The following is a 22,681-nucleotide window of genomic DNA, read 5'->3' on the forward strand; positions in this document are numbered from 1 at the left end:
TCAAAATTCTGTCCTTTTAAATAGTCAAGTTAAATAGTAATTAATTTACTTACAACAGAAAGTAAGTAGATTGAGAGTAATCTTTCCCAGTTTCAAAAATACCCACCATTGGACCTACTTTGTTCAAAGGATACTTACCACATTAGTGGTGTTTGGTGAGGCTCCATGATGCATTAATTGTGACACGATATTTACATGCCCCATGAAGGCAGCAACGTGGATTGGGGTAAGGCCCGACTGGGGGAGAAAAGGGAAATGTCAGCTTGTCGGCTTATTTTCAAAACGATTTGTCTGCCTGCTTATCTGTCTGTCTGCAATTTTATCCACCCATCCTTTCATATTAAGACAACCAATTTACTGATCAGATCAGAAAACATCTAGACATCACCACCATGTCTTAGATTCTATATGGCAAATGTACCAATAATCATCATTTCCCTAAAGCAGGTTCTGTGATTATGAAAGGTCATAACCATTCAAGACTTATTTCACACATCTTATATAGCTCTATGAAAAAACTTTAGACAGAAATACCTTGAAGGTTTTTCCCTTTATTAAATCTTCCTTATCCATATGGCTATGTTTGTGTGTGTGTATGCATGTGTGTGATTACATACCCAGTAGCAAAAAGTCAACTTTTTTTTTCAGATCCTATTCTGGCCTTTAATAAGGATTCTCATGTACTCAGAATAACTGACTGTATTATACATGAGAGAGCAGGTGGGAACACAAAGCCAGCCCTCTAAGAAATGAGCAGATCAGCATTAAAGGTCTCAATCATTAAAAATTTTAACTTTCTGAGTATTATAAAGGGATATAATTAAGGCAAATATAACAATGGTCACTAGATTAGACTTTCATTTTTTTGGTGTGCTTCAAAGTCCTACTTACACATCTCAAAACACTGGTTCTCTTGTATAAAATGATTCCATTTTAAATATTTCAGGATTTAATTTCACTTACACCATGAACATCATAACTTGAAAAAAAAAATTTAATATGGCCAGAAAAAGCTGAGAGAGAAGAAGACAACTAATTTAAACTGAAATCTGAGTAGTGTCAAAAAAGATGTGTAAGGAATTCTATACAATGAAAGGGAGACAGAGACAGAAGAATTCTAGTTGCCAGACTTCAAGTAGTGGGAGCTGAGGAAAACGAGAGGAAGGAGAATTGGGTTTTAATTTGGTGCTTTTTCCCTCCGGCAGGCAAAGTCTAATTAGGACATTTTTGGCACCACCTTTTCAAGCCCTCAGGGAGTAACAGAGCTGACAGTGGAACTTTTCGCCACAGGCTGGCATCTCTGGACACTTACTCAGGTACCAGTCAGAAATCTCCTTTTATTTCAGAGTCCATTTTGATCTTTAAAAAGGGCTGCCATGCACTGAGAATAAACTTATTCTTTTCTAATTAGAATAACTGGGTGCCTACCAGGGAGCCAGAAGACTCATAAAAGAGCAAATCAGTATTAATATTTTCCATCATTTAGTATTTTAAAGTTGTGAAGTTATCAAGGTAAATAATTCAATTGTGGATAAGAAACTGAGGCAAAGCAACAATGACTGGATTAGACCTTAGTGTCTACATGTGCTTCAAATCCTCGAGTCTTTAATGATGCATTCAACAGACCTTTATTGGATGCTCTACTATGGAATCTACTGTGTTGTGGGTACATTAAGACCAGTAAGAGTCAGGCCTGCCTTGGTGGGGCCTGCAGTTTTGGGGTGGCAGGGGGTGGGTCATAAGTTAGCCAGCTGGACAAGCGCTTTGATGGAAATACACCTAGGAGGTGGTGATGGTTCCCAGGAGGAGCTCCGGGACCAGATCAAGGGTTAGGGGAGGACTCCTGGAGAAGGTGGCCCAGATCTGGTCCTCAAACACATGCGGGGTGAACAAAGGGAGTCCAGTCTAGGGAAGGCCAATGGCTAAAATCCAATGGGACCAGAGTGCTACAGGTGGGTGGGGGATGGGTAAGTCTGTAGGGTGCATGCCAGACTCAGTTTTCCTTGTTGCAGGCTCAGCCCTGATCCCAATAGATGGCTTCTCTGAGCTCTGTGTCGGTTTATATGAAAGAAACCTAGAGCTACCCTTTTACTAACTTCAGCAACTCTATGTTTCATTAATTCTGAGTTTTTCCAGAGAGCAATCCTTCGTCACCACACAGAGGTTATGTCATGCAGGGGTTCCCAACCGTGGCACATGTGACATTCTGAGCCAGATAATCCTTTGTTGTTGGAGGCTGGGTTGTGCACTGCAAAATATTTAGTTGCAACTCTGGCCTCCAGCCACTAGATGCCAGTAGCACCATCCAGTTGTGACAAGGAGAAATTTTTCCAGACAGCCAAATGCCTCATGGCGGGGCAAATCCACGCCTACACAGGGTTCGAGAAGCACCGCATTAAAGTGCATTAAAGCACATAAATTACACTTGGAGTGATGGCACCCCGCCAGCACGATGCATGTGTTTGGGTTATGCTTCTGGTTATGGCGTTGTACTGAGTATTTGCACTCTCCTCCCACACTCTTGTCTGCTCTCCTAAGAACTGGCAGCCTCTTCGGGAAGGGTTCAGAAAGTGCTATGACAACCATGCACAGTACAGCTAGCTGGTCGTCAGGAAGGGCACTGGGACTCTGGCTGCTGAGGCTACACATGGGGAACCCCAGAAATCCTCCTCTCCTCACCTCGGTTACGGCTTGGATGGATGCACCGTGTTTCAGAAGGAGTTCCATCACTTTAATTCGATTCTTCTTGCAGGCAATGTGAAGAGGGGTAAAGCCATTCTGCAAGGGAAAAGACACAGAACTATTTGATTACATTCTAATGAGATCCAGTTCCTATGCACGGTAAAATACCTCTGCAAAAGTGATGTCTGTAAAGGTTTGGAAACGAGCAGAAACAATGGGAGGTTACATTGAATATAGGTTCTTTTCTGGAAACACAGGTAGTCTACCTGCTCCCAGGAACCCAACGTGCCCTGATAATCATGAACAGGAAGCAAATTTTGGTCATAGGTTCCTAGTAGTTAAGGCAAAATGATCATGTATCTTTGAAATTTTTTAAAGATTTTTTTGATGTGAACCTTTTTTTTTTAAGTCTTTACTGAATTTGTTACAATATTGCTTCTGCTTTATGCTTTGGTGTTTTGGCTGCAAGGATGTGGGATCCTAGCTCCCTGAGCAGGGATCGAACCTGCATCCCCCACTTTGGAAGCCGAAGTCTTAACCACTGAACACCAGGGAAGTCGCTAATCCATCTTTTTAGATTATTTGACTGTGGAATTTACTCTTCCAAATATGTGCCTCCTTCACCTCAAAAACACAGACTAAAAACATCTGGGCCAAAAATTTGTCCAAGGGAACAAAAAGTTAAACAACTCAACATTAGTTGGAACATTTGGTTTAATATTTAATCAAATAAAGGAACTTGCTTTTTTACAAATTACCTACCTAGCTGTACTACCTGCTAAGTGAGACCATGGGGCATATTTTTGTCACCACAGAGAACTGCAGACCCTCAGGATCCACCATGAAAGCTTCAGGTGCTTCTGTGGAGGTTTTGAGACCACTTACCAGGCCATAGTCCATCCTAGGATGACAGGCTACAACCTCCATAACCTCCTTCTGTTGTGAAATCTTCAGAGTCAGAGGAAAAAGAGGGTCAGAGCCCACACCCTGTTGTAAGGCTTCTTTCCTTGTACGGAAAAATGAGTCATGGCTGCTCATTTCTTTTCCTCCCTTCTCAGAATTCAAAGATATGTCTGATATCCTGGGCCAGTCAGCAGCTCTTAAAATGCTGCTCCAGGAAAAGCCTTTAGAATTACAAAGGCCATGGAGCTGCCCAGGGTCTGAAGGGCTCCTTCCTGCCCATTCTTTCCTGGCCACTCCAAATCTCAGAGCCCACAGACTGCCAGAGGTGATGAGCTGCAAGGGAGCAGAGCCCCTTCCTAAAATGGTTGATCAGATGACAGCCCTGACCGCAAAATTGCTAGTAAACACAGGTTTTCCCTAGCATTTGGTGACATATTTTTTTCCTAAACATGAGTGTTTCTTCCGAACTAAATTTAAACAGTTTACTAAATTGGGACATTTATTTTTCTAAAGACAACAAAAACCATATCATTGTGAAAACCAAACTATACAGTAAAGCTCAAGGTTAAAATAGCAAATCATTCTAGGAGTTAAGACTACAAAACTAGACCAAAATTTTGATTTGCATCTCAATGAAAAGGAGATGACAGATGATATTTCATTACCTTACATGGTTAACATCACATCAGATTTCCATGCATTGGAGAAGGAAATGGCAACCCACTCCAGTGTTCTTGCCTGGAGAATCCCAGGGATGGCAGAGCCTGGTGGGCTGCCATCAATGGGGTCGCACAGAGTCGGACACGACTGAAGTGACTTAGTAGCAGCAGCAGATTTCCACTCACAAGTCCCTAGACTTCTCATGTTCAAGGTTTATTTTGTATCAATTTTCCTCATATTTTTAGATCTCAGAATAAACTTTTAATTCACAGAGTTATCACTCTACCTACCAGAAGATAAGTTGACCAACTCAGTTTTTTTGTACTTGTACAGTCTTTGGGTTTATTTACATACGAGAATCACAAATGTGACTATAAAGAGGCTAATGATTTAAATCAGCCTCACCAGCCTTGCTTATGTTGGAAATAAAAGGGTTTATAAATTTACAAGAAGGCTACTTGAAAGTTGACAAGAAGTATATACTTTACTAAACTAGACCTTCCATTTTCATGGAGTCTCTTTGCATGTAAGGGTAGCATGTGGTCAGCAAGACAACACAGGCTGGACTTGTGAGCTGAGCCACTCACCAGGGCTTTGGCGTTGGGATTAGCTTTCTTGTCCAAGAGAACCTTGGCGACTTTGTAATGGCCACAGTGGGCAGCCACGTGCAGGGCGGTCAGGTAGTCATTGGTGACATCATCCACAGGCACATTATGCTGCAGGAGAAGCTGGACGCAGTTTAAATGATCCCCCTGCGTAGCCATGTGAAGGGGAGACAATCCATTCTGGAACACAGAAGAAAAGTGGAGTTGATGTTTTACCTTTCATTTGCAAATGGGCCCAACACAAAATGTAGTACAAATATGAACAGATGAAAACCCTAGATTTGCACATAGAAATACCATCTTTTTGTAAAAGATTTTGTGGCAACTGTTTTGAACTGCAGTTCCTTTCCAAACTAGTCCTCCCATGTCTTATATCAATCAAAAATAAAATTTCAAAGATTGTCTTTCTTGAATTTAAAAATGGTGTGACATTTGGGCAGTAGAAATCTCTTCATGCTATCAAACTGTAAATGAAATGTAGACAGAATGATAATACTATCAGGAAAATCTGAAGTCTGGCTATTTGATGATATAGAGGAAATGATTATCAGTTGGGATGTATTGTGGTTATTCAGAAGATAAAGAGTACTCAGCTCTTAGACATGATGCATTGAAGTGTTTACTGGTGAGAGAGGGTTCACTCTGAAACAATGCATGGATGTTGAGGTCCAGGGAGTAGGGTACAAGGTGGAGAGCAAGCACATGGCCCACATGCTGTGAATCAGGAAGCTGAGTGATGCGCACTGAGGACTTGAATTTGCTATTTTTTCTGCACACGTTTGAAAATTTTGTAATAAAAAGATTTTCCATGACTTGAAAAGATAAAAACAGTGTAAACTGCACTAAGGGCCACTACTAATTGCATCCTCGATGACGTGGAATTCTGACTGTGTGGATCACTACAAACTGGAAAGTTCTCAAAGAGAGGGGAGTAACAGACCATCTGAGCTGCCTCCTGAGAAATCTGTATGCAGGTCAGGAAGCAACAGTTAGAACTGGACATGGAACAACAGACGTTCCAAATAGGAAAAGGAGTACGTCAAGGCTGTATATTGTCACTCTGCTTATTTAACTTATATGCAGAGTACCTCATGAGAAATGCTGGGCTGGATGAAGCACAAGCTAGAATCAAGATTGCTGGGAGAAATATCAATAACCTCAGATATGCAGATGACACCACCCTTATGGCAGAAAGTGAAGAGGAACTAAAAAGCCTCTTGATAAAAGTGAAAGAGGAGAGTGAAAAAGTTGGCTTAAAACTCAACATTCAGAAAATGAAGATCATAGCATCTGGACCCATCACTTCATGGGAAATAGATGGGGAAACAGTGGAAACAGTTTCAGACTTTATTTTTTTTTGGGCTCCAAAATCACTGCAGATGGTGACTGCAGCCATGAAATTAAAGGACACTTACTCCTTGGAAGGAAAGTTATGACCAACTTAGATAGCATATTAAAAAGCAGAGACATTTGCCAACAAAGGTCTGTCTAATCAAAGTTATGGTTTTTCCAGTAGTCATGTATGGATGTGAGAGTTGGACTATAAAGAAAGCTCAGCACTGAAGAACTGATGCTTTTGAACCATGGTGTTGGAGAAGACTCTTGAGAGTCCCTCGGACAGCATGGAGATCCAACCAATCCATCCTAAAGGAAATCAATCCTGAATATTCTTTGGAAGGACTGATGCTGAAGCTGAAACTCCAATACTTTGACCACCTGATGCGAAGAACTGACTCATTTGAAAAGACCCTAATGCTGGGAAAGATTGAAGGCAGGAGAAGGGGACAACAGTGGATGAGATGGCTGGATGGCATTACTGACTCAATGGACATGAGTCTGAGTGAACTCCGGGAGTTGATGATTGACAGGGAGGCCTGGCGTGCTGTGATTCATGGGGTCGCAAAGAGTCAGACATGACTGAGCGACTGAACTGAATTGAACTCAAATGAACTATTTAAGACTGAAAAGGATAAAAGTAAGGCAGGGACAGATTGGTTTTCACTAGATTGATTTTTATTTGCTCATTCTATATTACTAATACTTGTTATTGAATATTGATCAATTTTTAAGAAAGATATAAATATAACACTTCTCTTGTCATATCAATGTCAAAAGGACAGCTTTTCCCTTTTCCATCAGTCTGGTGCCCCCATGTGTTCACAATGAGGAAAGGCAAGCCTCTGACTGACTAATATTCAGTTTAAATTAACTGGGTTCAATGACACGCCATCGTATACGATAAGTAAAATATTCATTTGGACTGCTGAGATATGGCATAGTAGGGTATTAGGTAAATAAAACCTTTAAAAAGGCTTAGCATGACACTTAGCATTCCGTACATGTTTCTCAACGAAGGCAAAAGCAAGGTGTTAGATAGATATCAGTCTCTTCAGACATGTTACCTTCAAATATGGGGGCAACATGGAGCGGCCTGGGGAAATTCCCAGAGAATCCAATTATCGAGAGAGGCTTTAGTAATTAATGTAACCTGGTTTAACCTACGTGGTGGGGGAAAAAGTGACAGTAAATTTAGTTTCCCAAAAAAATCATCATCACTGAACTTTGAAAATAATGATATGCTAAATAAGCACTGATGATTTCTGAATCCTCTGGGCCAAGTTAAATGTCCCTAATTTATTTATAAATGACATAAGACAACAGTTTCAGGGGGTATAAAAGCAAGTTTTCCTTTGACAACTCTCATGGCGTCACTCACACACCCCCTCATGTATTTTAACTATTTGTGTTTCTTGAAAGCAAGAGTTTCATGGGGTAAAACTTCCCCATACTGCCCAGCAGAGAGCCTTGTATATACAGAAAGAGCTCCAGAAATAACTATGTAAATTTAAAGCCTCCATACATGGCCAGTCAATCAGGATATTTCTGCCTAAAAATTTCCACTTTAACATCTTGAACCAAAGTAGAAACTAAGGTGCAAGAAAGAATGGGAGCCCTTCTCATGTGAGACACCGCCACCCACGAGCATATGCACTTGTTTATTTCCTGCCAAAACATCCCTCTGCTTTGTGTGTTGATACAGCCTTAGAGGAAAACATGAAGCAAACAAAGACACAAACTCTGAGAGAACAAACGACTTAGTGAAGATTAGAAATGGGTGGCGGTGTCACAAAAAGAAGGAAACTCTCTAATGATAACACAAAACCACCATCTCTGAATGGGTAACTTATAGGTCACTGGGGAAGCACCAGAAAAAAACACCATCTGCCTTGTGGAAAGGGGCCTTATTATGTATATACAGCATCTCATCAAGCTAAAAACATGGGTCCAGGGTGATGGTTTTTCTTAGCTCAGAAAGATGGGCGTCTTGAAGATTTAGAGAGATGGTCTTAAAGTTCAGAATGCATTCATCCACTTAATATTTATTTGACAAATATTTGGTGGAGGTCTCCTAGGTAACAGGTGTTGACTGAGGTGCTTGGGGAATAATGCTGAATATAAGACAAAGTTCTTGTTTTCATTTCACTGAAGAAAGAGATAGCAAACGAGTAAAGAAACCAAGAAGGTCTCGCTGAGAAGATGACATCTGAGCTGAGAAAAAGGTGAAGACTACAGAGATCTGGGACAGACTGAGAAAGCTCAGTCTGAGGGAACAGGAAATGAGAACAGTGTTGGTGTATTATAGGAAGTGAAAGGAACCTGCTTGGCTGGAGATGCTGAGGACCAGAGATGAGTCTGGTGGTCAGATTCTGGTAAGGACTTCTCAGTGCAGTGGGCATGGGGACTTCCGAAAAACATGGTAGAAGTGATGTGTGTGTTTATCCAAACTTTCACAAGCTCCACTGAAAAACATGAATGGAATTAAAAGACAGAATCCATGGGGCACACACACATATGTGCAGGCACACCCACACAGTCACACAATGGGAAAGAAAACAAAAACGTATGTGTGATGTCTACAACTTTAGAATATGAGAAGAGATTTTAAGTGTGTTAGCTTATCCAGCAGAAAGGAGAAGGCTGACACCTAAGTGCCTGGTGAAGAGTATAATCTGTGGTACGCTGGTAAATGTCTCATGATAACTCTGAAAATAGGTAGCATTTGCCAATTTACACTGTGTAAAGACCTCTACTCTATGACCGATGTCAAGCTATCAACATGATGTTACTGAATATGGAATTAGGAAGAGATGCACACAATAGGTTCAACGGTGTGGCTCCGGTATACTACAGCGTACGATGCCGAGAATGGCTTTACCTCCCAAATGTCCAAAAGGCGGCAACAGGGAAACATGGTACCTTGGGGGATAAAGATGAGGCTTGGGACCAAAAGCTGGATTGGCTGCCTATGGAACTGTCAGGTCTATAGGTCCTTCCAACCCAACAAAACCAAATGACGTCCCCCCTGTGCCTTGCAGGAATCCAGGAATTAAACCTCTGGAGATTCTGGACTCTGGGCCCAGGGCTGAGCAGAGGGCAGTGGTTAGGCTCTGATTCAGAACAGGCACTCAGAAGAAGGAAGGACACAGTAGCTGTTAAAAGAGTATGGTCTCTAGGGTTAGACGACCTGGGTTCAACTCTTTGTTCTGACACAAAATGAGACATCTCAAGAAAGTTACTCTATCGCTCTGGGTCTCAGTTTCCTCATCTATAAAAAGGGCATAATAAAACTCATGCCTCAGGGTTACTGTGAGGAGTAAATGGGTTAATATGTGTACAGTACTTAGAGCCTGGTGTGCAGTGATCACTATGTATCTGCTGTTATCACTGTTATGATTAAGGTGTACATCGAAGACCAGGAGAATGACAGCTCCTGTTCCTTTCCAACATATTCACCTAGAAAGGCTGGAGAACTCGTCTCTCAAAAACCATACCTCCTAGAGAAAAGGCAACGAACCCTGGCATTAGGGACCTCTCTGATCCACCTGAAAGGAGCCCTGCCTGTGGCTCATGGGGCTTGCACTCAAAGGTGAGTGCCTGGCACATATGGTCAGGTAGACCGTGGCGGGAAACTCCCACCACAAAAGAGACAGCCAAAGCCAACAAAGACATAAAAAGAAACCTGAGGAGTTAGGGACAGATGAGAGGTGAAACAATTTAAAGAAAAGTCATCTTAAATGTTTTCTGAAAGGCAACAGACTGTATTGCATCTGTAAAACAAGAACTGGATGCTTTAAGAAGCTCTCAGAGGACAAGAAAATGTTCTTGCATATTAAAAACATCAAAAAAAAAATCGAGATTTCTTAGGTAAAAAAGCCAAATACACAATGAGATGAACAATAGGAGAAGAAAGATGAGACAATGATTTGCTTTTTAATTGTGCCCATACTGTTCTGATAAGATGAGACTTTTAAAGAGAATGATGAGAATTAATTTGAGACTTTTTAGGCAGGAGGCTGACATGGTTTGGTTTATGTTTACATGGCCACTCTGACTGCAAAATGGGAACACGATTAGAAAGGAGCAGGTGGGGAGGTAGGGGACAAGTAAGGAAGTAATTACAGCAGTTTAGGAAGATGATGTAGTTCAAAGAGAGCAGTGGGACTAAGAGAAGATAGATATGGACTATGTGAAAGGAAAAGGAACAAGTAGAATGGTTTAGATGAGAAGCACTCAAAAGTCCAAGATGTCATCACGTGCAATGAAAAAGGGTGGCTGCTTACTTCTGTTGGATAATTTCTCCAACGCTTGCCAATCTAAACTCTGTGATGAGTGACAAAATTGTTCAGACAAACTTGACCCTGTCCATCTTCACTAAAGTTGAGTAAACACTGATCAGAGTGCAAACAGGAGTAATACATCTTTTCTTGTTGTTCATGTTTAGAAATTACGGCTCTTTATAAAGCTTAATATAGCTTCAAAAAGTCACTAATTTGATTTATAAAAATAGTAGTGACTCTGAGGTAGTTTGTATGTCCCCAAATTTATTTACAAATATTCTCTTTTTCAAATACTATTAAATGGTCTTACCATTTAAAAAACTCAGAAGACACTTAGTAAAACATTGTTTTGTTTTTAAGGCAATCATTATGTTTTCCTTTCAGATATGTCAACTGTTCCAAAGGCCCAAAGTGCAATCTTTCCAAAGTTTCCAGCCTTTATCACTTAAATAATACCTTGGTGTTTTTAAAAATAGTCTGTGAACTCTCAAGAAATAAACTGAGGGTCAGGAGAAAAGGTGCCAGCACCCAGACTTCAGACTGTAAATCTTAGTCTTTCTTTTCCCAACAAGCAATCATTTCTGAGCTATGGAAATTTCATAGAATAAAATCAAACAGTAAGTGTTCCCGAAACAAAAACAAAAGTAACACACACACAAATGACTCTGTGGTAGAGGGTGTTCCATCTGAAGGCCTCGTGAACTCAAACTTGATCTTGAGGGTCTCTAAAGATTTGGTGCACAGAGCCCACTAATTGCTAAATTCAAACTACAGCAAATTCTATGTGATTGGAAGGTTGGGTAAAATAACCAAAGGATTCAAGGCTAAATACAGTGTGATTCTCAAACACCTGGGGAGAAATTACCTTGGTTTTGGAGAGAATGGGGGCAGCTCGATCGAGCAGCATCTCCACCACCTGTTCATGGCCACTTCTCGCTCCGCAGTGCAGCGGCGTCAGACCGTCCTATCAAAAAAGGCAACGTTTTCAAATGCATTCGACGGGAAGCTCTATGAATGAGTGTATTTCATCAAGATTCAGCATAGCATCCAAAGTGCTGTGGACCAGTGAGCTTCAAATATTTACTCATGTATCTCATAATATAATTCTATTTTTTCAACTAAAGAACTGAATTTTTCATAAGTTTAAGCAGTGGTCAAGTGTATAATTCCCTGCAAAGCTGACAGTTAAAAATGTAACTGTTCCACTACTCTTTTGACTATCCAATGGAATCCAAGTACTATAAATAATTGTATATCCACCATTTAAAAAAATACTACAAACTTTTCAAATAGGAATTTGTAACAGGAATTTTACATTGCTCCTTTTTGCTCCTGCATGTCTATTTCCATTTCATTTCCCCCATATAATTGTATCTTCATGTAATATAATTTTATGCTTGAGTGTTTTTTATTGATTATCATATCATACTTCCCTGCTGCAAAAAAAAAAAAAATCTAAATTTTAAAAAAGTTTAAAGATTTTCTGAGAACATAAGCCTTTAAGTATCAAAAATAAATCTGATTGGAATGATAATTATTCAAACACAATGGATCAAAACAGCAATACATTATAAATTTTATGATTATTAAGCAAGAGTAACAATTTATTAAAAATTCCTCTCTGAATGACATATGTGTTTTCACAATTTATTGATAGAATGAGACAGGGTTCAGCATCAATACTTTCCCAATTTTTGTCTTTATAAATGTTAGTGCTGAGACATCTTGTCTGCATTAATACATAGTTGGACTTTTGTTTTGGCAGTACCACTAATTCTCTAAATTCCTGAATTACATGCCAAACATCACTTAATAACCTTTCATCAAAGATTTTTTTCAATGATTCATCATAAGACAACTTCATTAGGTCTTTTCTGTTAGCAGCAATAGAAGAATTCGATTATCTAAGCACCAGAAGCATGTAGTTCTTAAGGACACCAGTGATCTGAGCTCTTCCCTTCGCCTCAGAGGTTTTGCACCGTGGGGCCTTGTGGGTTACAGTTAGAGTCAGGGCCTTTCTTTAGGACTAGGGGAGAAGGGCTACTGTATATAAAAAAAAAAAAAAAGGTGAGAAAGGAGAATTAACAGGGAAGTGAGGAAGTGGAAATTTATTCATTTAAACGATCTAAATGGCTCCAAATCATGTGGAGAAGTTTTTGCACATCTTGGTTTTGTTTCCCATCTTGAAGATTCCTGCTGTTGACACTGAATATCTACCCTAAAGATAGCCATATTTTAAAATACATCAAAAGTTGATTCAAGTCACTTTCTAGCCTACATGAACAGATCTTGTAAGCAAGCCTAATTATCTAATACGTAGTCAATAAGGTACAATCCTATTTCTAAACTACTAGCCAAATCTCAGTACAATTAAAATTCCTTAAAATATGAGATTTGAATCACAAATATGATATGAGTTGGACTGTATATTCTGTGAACATGTTTAAATATTCTACCTTTTATGCTAATTTAAAACACTTGCTCTAAAGCAAACTAAAGCAACATAATAATAGTCTTTCAAGTCAGAAACAGCATTTTCCTAACAAAATAGAATAAAATAAAATCTGAGAAGACATTAAAAATATACCATGAAGGCAAATGTTTCCCCAGTAATGTGAAATCTGAAAATAACTGAAGAAGAAATAATACAATAATCACATCTAACTTCTGACACACACAAAATTCACAATCTCTGAATGTGACTGTCTTTTATGAACTAAAAGGTCAAATTTGATTCTCTCATTTTTCGTAAGTACACTCTGGATGACAGAATACACGTAGGCATTTTTAAACTACGGTCACACACAAAATTATTCATCTTTGAAAACTCATTTATCATTTTCAAAGAAAACTCATTTATATCTTTGAAAATGATCTTCCCCCGAGCAAAATCCTACATACTGAATATAAAGTGTTTGGCTACCTAAGAGGAAAATCTATTTCAATTCCTTAATCTTTTGAAGTACATTGTTCCTTATACAGACATATATAATTTTGCTGACTTCATCCTGTTAAAGTTTTAATCATGGAAAAACTTCAAACATATTTCAGACTAAAGTAGACTGAATAGTGTAATGAGTCCCTAGGTACCTGGTGGACAACATCAACAAATGTCACCTTGGCATCCCCATTGATTCATCTCTATCCTGACCTTTTCTTTTTTCTTGTAGTGTTTTGAAGCAAATCCAAGACATTGGATCACTGTATCCTTACAGCTACCCTTGTACAGAAGGGTATAATCTTTATTTTGTAAATGAAGACTCTGAGGTTCAAAGAAGTTAAATGACTCATCTAAGGTGTCACAGGCTGAATTCAGCAAGAGGTCAGAACAAATAAGACATGTCTTGGCAGGAATTATTAAGACAAAGCCTCTCTGCTCAAACTTTCGGACACTCCTTGCCTTCCTTTATATTTTGCAGCTGCTACTTCTGATCTCCGGTGTTTATGTATTAAGAACTCATAGAATCTGGGGACTCAGCAAGGAAAGGTGACTTTTTCTCAGTCGTGTCAGAGCTGTGAAGGGCTTTCCATTCTAGCCACTGCTTGTTTTACCACCTTGTTTCAATGATAAAGTCTGCAAGTTCCCCAAGGAAAGCCTCATTGGTTCCTAGCTCAACAGAGCTACCTGAAGCACAGCTCTATCAACTGTAGTTTTACTTGTAGTGTTTTAAACATTGATTGCGAACGTCTAACTCTTTTGGATCTTCTGCAAATTCGCTCTGTAACTTTTCACAGGTGCAATGCTCTTCAAATAGCCAGAAGCCCAGCAGGAGAGATCCCTTTCAGCAGGAAGCGGCATAAGATGTCACGACTATCTGGCTGCACAGACAGCGCTGGCCTGGCTGCTGGGACAGTCACAGGTCAGTGGAAAACTAGTGCCTAGAGTTAATGTGAGATCTTTAATTAGCATCATAGTTTATACAGTCACGAAGATCAAAACGACTGGCTGATCCACATTGAGACGGAAAAGTATAAGCCACATAGTGATTCACAGTTCTGTTTAAAAAAAAAAAAAAGAGCTGGGATTGACATTACTTAATACCATTTTTGGAGGACAAAAAGTAAACATTTAAATTTTGAACTAATTTCTTGGGCTTTGATATAGGTGGGACATTATTCACATTCTTGAAGCACTGCTCTGATGATACCTCTGTGTTCATAATCTTTAATAACTGATTCAGTCCTCAGTGAAGTCTAAATTCCTCAGGTTAGCATTCAAAGTGGAGAAGGCAATGGCAACCCACTGCAGTACTCTTGCCTGGAAAATCCCATGGATGGAGGAGCCTTGGTAGGCTGCAGTCCATGGGGTTGCGAAGAGTCGGGCACAACTGAGCGACTTCACTTTCACTTTTCACTTTCATGCATTGGAGAAGGAAATGGCAACCCACTCCAGTATTCTTGCCTGGAGAATCCCGGGGATGGAGGAGCCTGGTGGGCTGCCGTCTACGGGGTCGCACAGAGTCAGACACAACTGAAGCGACTTAGCAGCAGCAGCAGCAGCATTCAAAGTCTTCCAATCAGTCGCTGCTACACTTAACTTTTGCCTAATCCCTTCCCGTCCACCTCAATTATACTCTTTGCAGTCCCTGGCAAAAGCCTCTCCTGTTCTTGTTTCTCTGCTCTGTGTGCACTATTTCATGTACCCCAAACTTCCCTTTCCACTTTCACCAAGATCCAAATCTTATTGTTTTAAAATATAGGTTTTCTTTAAAGGTTTATTCAGGGTAGACATAACCATTTGACCATGAGGATTCCCCTCATATTTTATCTGAACCTCTTTATGGGAAAGTACGACATTTTGCTTAGTATTTTAGTTATTTGTGGACATGCATTATCATCCCAATGAGTTTGTTTCTGAGGGATAAGTTAATGGCTTAAAAGGGATACTTGAATCTCATAGAGAAGGTAACTCAGTACCATGTTCATAAAAGTTGCTTAATAAAAATGACTGAGTAAATGAGAATGAGTGGGTGAATGAATGGGCTTTTAGGCTAGTCTTTTAAAGATGCTTTCTAGTTAGTGGCTTAAAAATTCCTTTCCTTCTTATTTTCTATGTTTAAGACTAGACTGATTTTATACCCTAGAAATGCTATTAAAATACCTATTGTTCCATAAAAAATGAAATTCTCAATAGATAAGTGACTTATAAACTGGAATTACACTGAAGAATATGACTCAGTCTTCTTAGCATTAAGAATAAGAAGGTAAGACCATAAAAAAGAACGAAATAATGCCATTTGCAGCAACATGGATAGAACTAGAGATTATCATACAAGTGAAGTCAGTCAGAAAGAGAAAGACAAATACCATATGATATCACTTATATGCAGAATCTAAAATACGATACAAAGGAACTTATCTACTAGATAGAAACAGACTCACAGATGTGGAGAACAGATTTGTGGTTGCCAATGGGGAGGGGAGGTGAATGGAAGGATGGAGTTTGGGGTAAGCAGATACAAACTATTAGATACAGACTGAATAAACAACAAGGTCCTTCTGTATAGCACAGGGAACTATATTCAATATCGTGTGATAAATCAGAACAGAAAACAATATGAAGAAGTATATGTCTGTATATCTGAATCACTGCTGTACAGCAGAAATTAACCCATTGTAAATCTTCTATACTTCAGTAAAAAAAAGAATTAGAAAGTAAAAGAAATATGAGAATATTTGCTCTAATTAAGGTCCCCCCTCCTTTTTCTATTTCAGGACATTATAAGCTTTAAAATAAGAGCTATTGTGGATATTGTGTTTTGTAACGTAGCAATGAACTGGTTTACATAGCAGGGAACTCTTTTCCTTAAAATTAGAGCAATGCTGTTTCCAATATAATATAAGGATTTTTATCCACTCCCAATACCTAGAAATTTGCAATTAATGCACAGTGTCAATTTGAATGGTCCTGGACCAAAAAGCAGTCCCTCAACCATATACAACAGGATATAGTTTTGACCTCTAATTGAAAAATGCTTGACAAAGGCAGTTCTTGGGGCTCAAGGGAGGCTGCCTCAAGATAGGCAATATATGCAGTTGGACAGGAGAGAAGGAGCAAGGATGTGGAGTTGCCATAGTAACATTATGGGAGGGAAATGAAATTGCATGGGGTGAGTGATTTTTTTTTTTTCCAATTCCCCTGATTTCTAAAGCACTAACATAATGAACAAGCATTCCCTTGGGAAGAATTCTGAAGCAATGCAAACTGGCGAGTCTAGATCTCATATTTCATTTCAGTGGCAGCGATCTTATTAGGGAGGTAGGGAACAGCACTTCACTGGCTAGACAAAAGGCTCTCTCGTGTTAGACAAAGAGCAAAAGCTTGCACACTCCAAGGTCAAAAAGATTTGCTTTCAGGTCTAGCTTTTCTGAAAAGCACAGACTGGGACATTAAAGCATCACACTTAGGAACACTGAACCCAGAAAATGTCCTTAACAAGTCGAACTTGCTCAAAGATAATGCTGAAATGACACAAATTCATGACTTGGGAAATACTTTCAGAAAAAGACACATTTATTTTGATTAGTATCCTCTAGGCTCCTTTCTATTCTTCCTTTTAAGCAAAAAACACACCCAAGAGAAGGAAAGGAAATCAAGCAGAAAACTCTGGATATATACTTTCTTCTTTTTCATGGATATAAAATGGGATATGATATTTAACTGAAGATTAAAAACAATGAAAGAAAAAGCAAGTAGTACCCAGGAGAGGAGAGTTATAATGATAGCCAGAGAGAAATTAAAAGGCACTGGTTACATTCTAACAGTCAAACTATTCTCATACATGTATTTTTCGCTAAAAATTCTGACTGTATCCTCATTTTGTGCATGTTAGAGAATTGTAGATTTGGCCTGAGAGGAAGTGAAATAACATTTTTTGAAACCGCTCTATTGTCACAGGCATTTTATATTTGTGATCTTACTGAATTTTTACAACAACACAAGAGAAAGGCATCAGAATTTGCATTTATAGATAAGAAAGTGCTGCTCCAAGGATTAGTGTGCCTATCCAAGGTCACATGCAAGTCATTGGTTCACATTAAGACTTAGACTCAGTTAGACTCACATTAGAACTTAGTTCCTGCATCAGAGGGACTGGATCTCTTCCACTGCAGCAAGCAATCTCCTTTAACATCAAGAATTCATTTCTGCCATTTATATACAGGAGAGAGAAATATATCTTTCTAGTGCCCTTCCTTGCTGTCCTGATATACATTCTATATGTTTAAAATCAAACTAAAATGAGGTAGAATTCCTTGTTGTTCTTTCTGCTCAGAAAACTGGAGCTTTCTTTCTGAGCCTAGAACACACTCTTATAATATTTGTTGTGTATTTTTCCACTCTCTTCTGTGTGAGCTTTTTTTGTCTCTTCTTTCTTATCTTCTTTTGGGTTAACTGAGTATAATTTAGTTTTCCAGTGACTGAGTCACTATATATATCATTGACAATCTCTTCCCTCTGGCTTTTTAACTAAACTCTTTCTTTTCTTTCCTGTTTTTAAAAGTGGTGTTCCTAGAGATCAAAATAAATATCCTAAATTATCACAGCCTAAATAATATTATTAACTGTATTATATAGTAATAGAATTTATGTTATTATGTATTGTTATATAATTTCATGTATGAGAATTCTACAATATTATAATTTCATTTATATTAGTAGCATCATATTTTGTGCTATAAATATATATTTAACTTAAATGCATTATAAATCTTATAACAAATTGATATTTTATTTAAACAATCAATTTTTTTAATTTTAAGAAAATAAAAATAGTTTTTATCTGATTATTACTTCTAACTCTTCTCTACTTTAGATCCACATTTCCTTCTAGTATCGTTTATCTTATGTCAGAATTAAGAACTTCCTTTAACATTTCTTTTAGTATGGATTTGATGGTAACAAGTTATCTCAGCTTTTGCTTATCTGATACTGTCTTTATTTTCCTTTTATTATGGAAATATACTTTTACTGGATATAAGTTCTAGATTAGCAAATACTTTTCAGTCGGCAACTTAAAGATGTTCCGTTGTCTTCTGATCAGAGTTTCTGATAAGAAGTCAGATAACATCTCTTCAATAGACACTATTTTATGACTATGAAATATTTAATAGTTTAAGAATTTATTCTTAATCAAGGCAATCACACTTCTGGAAATATAATGGAAAGCAAAACTCAATACCAATATTTATTTTATTTTTCTCTCACATTTAGCCTGATAAATATAACCAGTTGCATTTCTGGGAAAGAAAAAAAGTGTTAGTTGCTCAGTTGTGCCTGACTCTTTGCAACCCCATAGACTGCAGCCCACCAGGCTCTTCTGTTCATGGAATTCTCCAGGCAAGAAAACTGGAGTAGGCTGCCATTCCCTTCTCCAGGGAATCTTCCCGACTCGGGGATTCAACCTAGGTCCTGTTGTATTGCAGGCAGATTCTTTACTGTCTGAGCCACCAGAGAAACCTGCATTTCTGGGAAAGGAGAGGCTAAAATTACAGGACATCTAAGTGTCTCCTGACATCTTTCCAGACTGGTAAGAATTTAACAACTGACAGATTTGAGATATTCTGAAAACCCTTTATCTACCTGCACACAAATATCTCTTTATTCTTATAAATCAGTTGGATGCCATTAACTTCAGGGAGCAAAATTATATCAACACAAAGTGAAAGTCGCTCAGTCGTGTCCAACTCTTTGCGACCCCACGCACTATACAGTCCATGGAATTCTCCAGGCCAGAATACTGGAGTGGGTAGCCTTTCCCTTCTCCAGGGGATCTTCCTAACCCAGGAATCGAACCCAAGTCTCCCACACTGCAGGCAGATTCTTTACCAGCTGAGCCAGAGGGGAAGCCCCATATCCTTATTAGCACAGGACCAGTATAAAATCAAGTAAGACATTTTGGCAAATGTAACATTAGGAAGTATATCTAATATATTCAGCAAATACTTATTAAACATTTAGTATGTGCCAGGAAGTACTAAGTGCTATAGATACTAAGATGAATGTGTGTTTCCGAGTGTCAAGGTGTAGCTTTGGATGTAATATTGTAGTAGTGGGATTATATGGAGAGGCGGGCAGTGGTACCTTGCTAGAAAGGCTGGAAGCTGGAGGAGGAATGGTGAGAGCAGCAGTCTGGGAACCGCAGTATTATTATTACTGACTCTACCTGGATCTCCTGAATAGTCTCTGGAGCACTGCATACAAGCACAGTTGCCTTTGTTATTGGATTGAGAAGAGTCGGTGAAAGGAGATGGAGAACTCAGAAGTTGCCACAAAGTTTTAAACCGGTTCTAACTTAGAATCTAATTTAAATTGGTTTAAACTCAGAAGTTGCTAAATTAGTTTTAAACTGGTTCTAATTTAGGGTCCATACTGAGCCTCTGATTTGGCTGTGAACTGATGCGAAGGAAAATAAAAAAGACAATAGACCGTCCACTGCAAAGTCTCTTCCTTTAGAAAGGATGCAAATACACATGCTAGCTTTGCAGAGAGCAAAAATTACATGGAAATAGCAGCTACCATAAGCAGTCATTCTTAGCAATGCATTTCTATAAAGAAACATATTGGGATGCTATATATAGATCAGATTGAAGCATTTGCCTTGGTATCTGTACATGCCGCGCCACATTTACCACCACTGTTACCTCTTAAATTATGTGGTCATTGTTACGGAGAGACTGTTAAAGCCCTTCTGTCGTAGCAACTTTCGGTGTGTACAATACAGTATTGTTAACTATAGCCACCATGCTGTACCCTAGATACTTGAGCTTGAAAGTGAAAGTGAAGTCGCTCAGTTGTGTCCGACTCTTTGCGACCCCATGGACTGTAGCCTACCAGGCTCTGTCCCTGGGATTCTCCAGGCAAGAATACTGGAGTGGATTGCCATTTCCTTCTCTAGGGGATCTTCCCGACACAGGGATCGAACCCAGGTCTCCCGCATTGTAGACAGACGCTTTACAGTCTGAGCCACCGGGGAAGTCATAATATACTTGAGCTTATTCATCTTATAACTGATAGTCTGTACTATCTAACCAACATCACCCCATTTTCCCTACCTCTCAGCCCCTGGCAACCACCACTCCATTCTCTGTTCCACTCCATTCCAAAATTCAATGTTTTCAGATTCCACATCCAAAAGATACCACAGAGTAGCAATCTAATTTATTAAGTCATCAGTGATTCTCTTTTTCTGGGACTCGCATGAAAGGTAGATTCTTTTCACTTAATCCTTAAGTCACTTAAGTCCTGTAGGTTTTCTACATTCCTTTTTCTTTTTTCTTTTGTTCCTCTGATTGGATAGTTTCAAACTGGATAGATCAATTTCTTCAACTTGGTCCAATCTATTGTTGAAGCTGTCTACTGAATTCTTCAGTTCAATTACCGTATTTAAAAAATTTTTTTTAATTGGAGGATAATTGCTTTATAATGTTGCATTGGTTTCTGCTTTACAACATCATCAGTCATAAATACATATATACTCCTCCCTCTAGCGCCTCTGTCCCCCTCCCATCCTACCCCTCTAGGTCATCATAGTCATTGTTATTTTAAGCTCCAAAATTTATTTGGTTCTCTTTTTATGTTTTCTATCTCTGTATTGAACTTCTTGAATAGTTTGTATTTTTTTTCCCTGATTTTGTTAAACTGCTTACTTGTGTTTTTTTGTAGATCTCTGTGCATCTTTAGAGCACTTATTTTGGAATCCTTTGTCCAGCAAAGTTAGTGAAAGTTTACCGTGTTCCTTTGGTGATGTCATGTTACCCTTGATCCCTTCCTGATCCTTGTAGCCTTGCACAGATGTTGTGCATTTACAGAAGCAGTCATCTCTTTCAGACTTTATGACCTGACTTTGGTGTGGAAAGACTTTCTTCTATGGTGGGAGCATGCGGGGACATTCTCTAACCTTGCGCTCGTGGGGCAGGGTCTCAGATACAGGATTGGGGGCTGATGTCTCATCTGTTCAGGCTGCTGGGGTCACGGCATTGACCACAGTGACTGCAAAGGCTAGTGGAGACCTCAGTGCCTCTCAGGTGCAGTGGCTCAGGGCCTGGCAGGCAGTGGTGGCGGCTGAAGCTGCTGGTGGTTACAAACTCGGTTGCAGGGGCCAGTTGCAGGTGCCTATGCAGTCGCAGATGCTCATTTCAGACTTACACAAACAGCTAGGGGCAAGGGCCAGCTGCCACGGGTCTGGGCCAGCTGCAGGTACGCTGGCAGCTGTGGGGTCCCTTGGCTGTCAGCATTCATTACTGTGGCTGCAAGCTCTCACCATGGGTGCACTGCCGCGGAGGCTGGTATTGGCCGTCAAGCTGGAGGCGTGCAGGTGCCCAGCTGGAGGGGTTCCTTGCAGATGAGCCTGGTGGTGCAGGTCAGTGACAGGAGACAGGGCTAGGCCTGGCCCACAGGAGCTGTGGAGGCCCTGGTGTGTGCTATGGTTGCAGGGTCTCTGCAGGAGCATGTACGGCAGTGGAGGTCGGTCATGAGGGTCTGGTGGGGAGCGTGCACATGCTGAGTGATGGAGGCCGGTGACTAGAAATAGAGCCAGGTTCAGGCCCACAGGCAGTTGTGAGGGCCTTGGTTGCGGGCTTGCCGTTCCATACTGAAGGATTTGCCATAGGTACAGTACAGCAGTAGAAGCCTGTGATGAGGGTGTGCAAGTGCACAGCTGGAGGAGCCGGCCCCCAGCACATGCACAGAAGTGGGTGACCCACAGGGCTCTAGGCTGCTGTCGTGTACTTGTGTGGCCACAGAGGTCTGGGCTGGCTGCTGGTGTGGATCCTGAGCCCCAAGAAGGCAGTGGGAGGTGAGGAGCAGGGAGGGGCTCAGACGGCTGGTGTCTGCGAATGAGAATATCGGCGGAACAAAAACCAGTGACATCTACAGGGGGTCTGTGTCGGCTGTGCTGGCTCTTGGCTACTTCAGGGGGAAAGGTGCTGGGGTCTGAGAGCAGGTCACAGGGAGCCTCAGTCATCCCCATCACGTGGCTGATGCTGCCAGCCCCTGCTGTTTCCTTGCTCCTCCCCGTCTCTATTCATCTCAGCTTTGCCAGCCTCTGGTTGGGTGAGACCCAAGTGGGTCCTTAGCTCAGTTTCCTGAAAGGCTGGGGAGGCTGGCTGCTCACCCCGTTCTCTCTTTCTTGGTGAGGAAAACTTCTTCCTACTTGGGGAGGCTCACCCTTGGCCCTGAGTAGTGCTGGCCTAGGGGATCAGAAAATCCCATGG

At 40.1% G+C, this 22,681-nt stretch overlaps 1 protein-coding gene across 2 annotated transcripts in view; it reads right to left on the reverse strand.

The window, feature by feature from the left end:
- ANK3 (ankyrin 3) overlaps positions 1-22,681 on the reverse strand; it is a 365,564-nt gene that overhangs the window by 168,589 nt on the left and 174,294 nt on the right. For both annotated transcript variants that reach the window (XM_055589804.1, XM_055589787.1), the window contains exons 9-12: positions 11,334-11,432; positions 4,833-5,030; positions 2,680-2,778; positions 139-237 (exon numbers count right to left, since the gene is read on the reverse strand). In XM_055589804.1, the coding sequence (XP_055445779.1) occupies positions 139-237; positions 2,680-2,778; positions 4,833-5,030; positions 11,334-11,432 (495 nt within the window). The remainder of the gene's footprint in view (positions 1-138; positions 238-2,679; positions 2,779-4,832; positions 5,031-11,333; positions 11,433-22,681) is intronic.

Source organism: Bubalus kerabau, chromosome 1 (genome assembly GCF_029407905.1).
Source record: "Bubalus kerabau isolate K-KA32 ecotype Philippines breed swamp buffalo chromosome 1, PCC_UOA_SB_1v2, whole genome shotgun sequence".
In the NCBI taxonomy this organism is placed as follows: domain Eukaryota; kingdom Metazoa; phylum Chordata; class Mammalia; order Artiodactyla; family Bovidae; genus Bubalus; species Bubalus kerabau.